This window comes from Coregonus lavaretus (genome assembly GCF_964263955.1).
Source record: "Coregonus lavaretus genome assembly, chromosome: 25".
In the NCBI taxonomy this organism is placed as follows: Eukaryota; Metazoa; Chordata; class Actinopteri; order Salmoniformes; family Salmonidae; genus Coregonus; species Coregonus lavaretus.
This window is the reverse complement of record NC_140012.1, coordinates 17985362-17991361: the sequence shown is the minus strand read 5'-3', so window position 1 is coordinate 17991361 and position 6000 is coordinate 17985362. Positions and strand designations below refer to the sequence as shown.

General features: G+C 42.3%; 1 protein-coding gene across 1 annotated transcript in view; it reads left to right on the top strand.

Moving 5' to 3' along the window:
• Nucleotides 1-2610: 2610 nt before the first annotated feature.
• Nucleotides 2611-6000, top strand: part of LOC311100993 (neurotrypsin-like) — a gene marked incomplete at both ends in the record, with an annotated part of 32714 nt that continues 29324 nt past the window's right edge. Inside the window, one exon of the mRNA XM_084142000.1 lies at nt 2611-2748. Within this exon, the coding sequence (XP_083998126.1) occupies nt 2611-2748 (138 nt within the window). The remainder of the gene's footprint in view (nt 2749-6000) is intronic.

Sequence of the window (6000 nt, the reverse complement as noted above, 5' to 3'; positions counted from 1 at the left end):
AAGCCTGCTAGAGTTAGCGGCAGGCATACGAGCAATATCCACCGTCGCAAAACGGATGAAGCCTGAGCTGTAATGTGAATCTAACTTAAGCTGGTTAGCTTTAGAAAACCCTGAGTAGATCTAGCTTGCTTTGTAGGATACCCCTCTGGTCAATTTCAACCTTTATCAAGTAAGACACACTTGACATTCATCAAGTAAGACACACTTGACTTCCACGCTCCTGACATTGTTTGTTGTGCTTCGTTGTGTTGCGGATACAATCACTCTTACAAACAAACAAATCTAATTTAAACTGAAGTGATAACTGTAAGGATTGCCACAACATGGATTACCACACTACACCAGATCATCACTGGCAAATTGTGGATTACTTTGTGTGTGATTATGACAGGTGAGAGAACTTGAATTCCATTCCTAACCTCAATATGGCGCCACCCAGCACTCTTAGCAAAAATCTATCTGAGGAGGACTATGTTACTGCTGAAACCTTACGAGAGACCCTTGCCCAACAAAATACTTTCTATGAAGAAATGCTAAACAGACAGGAGGCCAACTTCCAATCTTTTACACAGATTGTGTTAGATTCTGCAAACAACCAGATTGATGTGCTAGTCAGGGAAGTACAAGACCTAAAGACCAGTTTGCAATACTCCCAAAAAGCCATTAATGAGCTAAAAACTACGGGAAAAAAAGCTAAATTACAATGAAACTCAAGTTCACAGTCTTGTCTCGACACCTAAGGTGGTCCCCTAAATGTCTGATTGCCTTGAGAGACTTTACATGGAGAATCAAAGCAGGCGCAACACCATTGTAATTGAGGGAATCATGTCTGATCATGGGGCTGAAACATGGGCTGACACCGAGCGCAAAGTGTGGGAGATGTTTTCAAACAATCTGAAGCTGGACTCAAAAACCATTGAAATTGAACGTGCATAGAGGAATGGAAAATTCAGACGGGATGCTGAAAGACCACTGTAGGTGGTGGTCAAACTGCTAAGGTTCAAGGACAAGCAGCTAATCCTCTCCAAGGCCAGAACTTTCCTGAAAAACACATCTGTATACATCAACAAGGACTTCTCCGACAGACTGCATAAGAAGAGAGTAGAGTTGCTCCCTGCTATGAGGGAGGCCAGCTGTCATCAGCATTGATCGCCTTGTTGTGAGGCCCAAGAATGATGAGGAATCACAGAGAGTGGAGAGATCATGAATCCCCATCTCAACAGTAATTGTATCAGTCACTTCATTTCATCATGACGGATATCTACAACATTAACTCTTTATCATGTCTGACAAATCGCTGCTCATTTCTTCCCAATAATGATGTGATTGATAATGAATGTTTATGCAATCTATGTGTATTGAACCATTTTCCATTTAATCATCTCAATGATGACAAGCTTGGTATAGCACTGTAGCTGGAATATAAATAACACCAAATGCTACACATTCCATTGACCAATTTGAGATTGATTTGATAAGAGAAAATGACTCCCATAGTAATACTTTCCCATAGTAATACTTTTCTATCATACATTACAAAAAGTATGTGGACACCAGCTCATCGAACATCTCATTCCATGGAACTCGCTTTGTGCACAGGAGCATTGTCATGCTGAAACAGGAACGGGCCTTCCCCAAACTGTTGCCACAAAGTTGGAAGCACAGAATCGTCTAGAATGTCTTGTATGCTGTATCGTTAAGATTTCCCTTCACTCGAACTAAGGGGCCTAGCCCGAACCAGGAAAAACAGCCCCAGACCATTATTCCTCCTCCACCAAATTTTACAGTTGGTTCTATGCATTGGGGCAAGTAGCGTTCTCCTGGTATCCTCCAAACCCAGATTTCTCCGTCGGACTGGCAGATGGTGACCAATGGCGGCAAGCTTTACACCACTCCAGCCGACGCTTGGCATTGCGCATGGTGGTCTTAGGCTTGTGTGCGGCTGCTCGGCCATGGAAACCCATTTCATGAAGCTCCCGACGAACAGTTCTTGTGCTGACGTTGCTTCCAAAGGCAGTTTGGAACTCGGTAGTGATTGTTGCAACGGAGGACAGATGATTTCTACGTACTTCAGCACTCGGCGGTCCCATTCTGTGAGTTTGTGTGGCCTACCACTTCGCAGCTGAGCCGTTGTTGCTCCTAGATGTTTCCACTTCACAATAACAGCACTTACAGTTAACCAGTGCAGCTTTAGCAGGGCAGAAATTTGAACTGACTTGTTGGAAAGGTGGCATCCTATGACAGTGCCACGTTGAAAGTCACTGAGCTCTTCAGCAAGGCCATTCTACAGCCAATGTTTGTCTATGGAGATTGCATGGAGATTGCATGGCTGTGTGCTCGATTTTATATGCCTGTCAGCAACGGGTGTGGCTGAAACAGCCGAATCCACTAATTTGAAGGGGTGTCCACATACTTTTGTATATATAGTAGATCCCAAACGAGAGAGAGAGAGAGAGAGAGAGAGAGAGAGAGAGAGAGAGAGAGAGAGAGAGAGAGAGAGAGAGAGAGAGAGAGAGAGAGAGAGAGAGAGAGAGAGAGAGAGAGAGAGAGAGAGAGAGAGAGAGAGAGAGATTGGCGTCCAGTCCGTGCGTGTCGGAGAATAGCGGTCTTATGGGACAGAGATGGGAGAGGTGTTTCGTTTCTTTACCAGCCTATGATACTGACATAGCCCCCAGGATGGATCTAACCACCCGGAAAATGATGCTTCTGATCGGCCTCAGCTGCCTCTGGCTCCAAGTGTTTTCAGAGGTAAGCTACTATGATCACTAGCGGTATGTGTTTAGTGGCTATAATTGCGTTCCTTTTCAAGGTGCGCCGTATTTTCTCACAATTACATGGCCAGTATGTAGCTTATGTTTACTCTTGCGGTTATGTTGGGCCAGGTTGAACTTACAAAACAGATGTTATCCAAATGAAATGAACCTGGAGAAATAGCTTACGGTAAATAAAACAACAATGCTCCTTTTTCTTTTCAAGGTGCGCCCCATATTTTCTCCACCGACATAACCGTCATTATAGGCCAGGTGCTACACACTAAAAACAAATGGTTCTATATAGTGCCAAGTTATTGTTATTTGGTTATTTGGCTTGTAACCATAGCGAAACCCTTTTGGTGCTATATGGAACCTTTTTTTGAAGGTTCTAGAAAAACCATGCTCATAAGGTTCTAAATGGAACCTGTATGGTGCTATAAAGAACCCTTTCACAAGGTTATATATATAACCCTTTTTATGGTTCTTTATAGAACCATTATTGAGAATGGTTCTATAAAGAACCTTTGTCAATCTCAAAGGTTCTTTATATAACCATACAGGCTGATTTTATTGTGGTTTAATAGCCATATTATATTCTTAAAATCCCATATGTTTTATTATTGTGTTCATTAATAAGATGAATCAGGTGTGCTAGCTCTGGAACAGCTTGGGGTCCCTGAGGAAGTAATTGAGAACTTCTTACTTAGTCAATCATTCTCAATTGACACAAGGCCATACATGAGTCTTTCACAAGACACCATCACTGGCCATAGTCATATCATTTATAACATGTAATGGCATTACACAACCGATTAGATCAACCCGAATGACACTCACAAAAAGAGCTGTGCACAAACCACGGCCCAAAATATTCTAATGAGTCACCACCTCTACATTTCAATTATCACTAAAAGAGGAAATAACCCTTTTTGATCTGCAAAGAACCATTGAAGGGCTCAAAGGGTTGTTTGGGTCAGTATGGTTCCACATATAACCATCACCGTTCCCAAAGAACCCTTGAGGAACCCAAATTGTTTAGTGTGTAGTTATAATGCTTGGAATCACAGACCTCACTATAATGGAACATCCATATATGTATATATTCTTAATTCATACCTTACTTAGATTTGTGTGTGTTGGGTATATCTTGTGAAATTGTTAGATATTACTTGTTAGATATTACTGCACTGTCGGAGCTAGAAGCACAAGCATTTCGCTACACCCGCAATAAACGTGTATGTGACCAATATACAATTGCGTTCATGATTTTTTATTTCAACAATACTTTGTTTTAGCCTATAGGTCGGCTACGTTAAGGCTACGTCAAGCGCACGCACACACACACACACACGGTTCCTTCATGACGGGCTATCATAGGAACCAGCCCCTGCTTTATCACCCCGGTGATGAACGGTAACAGCACGCGCTAGTGCCCTTTGTCGCAGCAATTCAATCAACCTCCCTCAGGCTTCCAGCAGCGCATCTACATAATTTTCATCTGCAATGTGTATGATGTTGGGTTGTGGCCTGTTCACATTGTAATCATAAAGCCTTATTGAGACGCAATGTAGCCTTATTGCCTATAGGCAAGGCAGAGTCCCACCTGTTTTGAGCCCCACATTTTTGGGGTTGCCTGATCTGCATGTTATTTTGGCATTAATACGTGTCACATATCAGTTTGCAAACAATGTAAAAAAGTAAGGCAGCTCCAAAATGCAGGTGTTTCAGCCAAGCTCAGTGCTTTCTGTGGTGGTTTGGCAGCCATTGAAAAATACAGAGCGTAGGGGTTGGCAATGTTCTCTAGTTGCGCCGTGATTGGCTCAGTGTTCTGTCACTCATGGGGACACTAGTCACTGCCAAATCTAAGGGTAGAGCTTGAAAATTCAAGCCCCTTGGGTGCTGCTGTAGAGTTACATTAGAAGTGCCCATCCAAGAAGGCTCATAGATAAAATTATGTCAAATCACGTTATATCTACAGTAGCTTTGATTGGACTGATCATGTCAACATAATACTTTCTAAATCTTAGCAAGCAGTCATCATCATGAATCAAGTCAACAATCTACCGGCAAATCCTTTTTAATCCTTGTCATATGAAGAGAAATAGATAAAACGTATCGTGCTCATTGGCCATTGGACATAAACATTACACAACAAGTTGGAAATCGCAAATTCAACAATGAGTGGTTTGGAAGGAATCAGTGGCTAACTGCAAGCATTGCAAAGCAATCACTAGCCTGCTATTCAGTGCAGTGGATGTGTGGTCCAAGTCTGGGTTTAAGGGTCTCTTTTCCAAGCTTAAAATGATAAACATTCAACATTGGCCATGCTGCCAATCCAGCATGATTTCTACCGCGCTCAAAACAACTGTTAACTCGGAACTGGGAAATCTGACTTCAGTGAGTTCAAGACAACTGGGAACTTGGGAAAAAACGAGCTCCGACTGGGAAAATACGTTTTGAACGGTCATCCAACTCGGAATTGTAAGTCGGGAACTAGGGCCTCTTTCCAGAGCTACGACCTGAAGATCACTGACATCATCATGATTCGACCTTGTTTTTTTCAGAGTTCCCAGTTGTCGTGAAAGCACCATAAATCCAGAGAATGCCAGACTTTGATGACAAAGTTTGATGACAAAATGTCTTGCTCATGAATGTCTTAATCAAAATTACGAATTGCCTCTTATCCGCTCGTCGTCCCCTTATGCCATAGTTTGTACATCTCAATTGTCAGTAGAAACCACATTTGTTTAAGCAAGTTTAAGAAAAATGTTCTTTTAAAAGGCAGTAAATGAGGCTGAATTAACTGTTTCACTACCAGACAAGGCTCCGCTGATAGCCAGGTGTAGCAGTGGTAAGGTATTGGGACTGCTGTTGGGACTCTGCTGTTGGGACAGCGTTATGTAGGCCCTAACAGTTTGTGGGCACAGTTTGTCACCGTTAAAGTGAAATTAATGTATTGTTTAGTGTTGTGTTGTGTAGTGGCTTTGTTTGCATGCATCCCCAATATTTTTGAATTTGTTTGCCCCACCGAGATGTACATGCTAAAATCGCCACTGATTATATTACTGTTGAATGGATCTCACAACGAGCATCTTTTAGATAAGGAGATTGGATGGAAATGGAGGGGTGATGTGAGGTGGGTTGTGGTTAGAATGCACACTAAAAGGGTTCCTCAAGGGTTCTTTGGGAAGGGTTGGTGATGGTTCTATGTGGAACCATAATGATTCAAATAACAATTTGAGCCCTT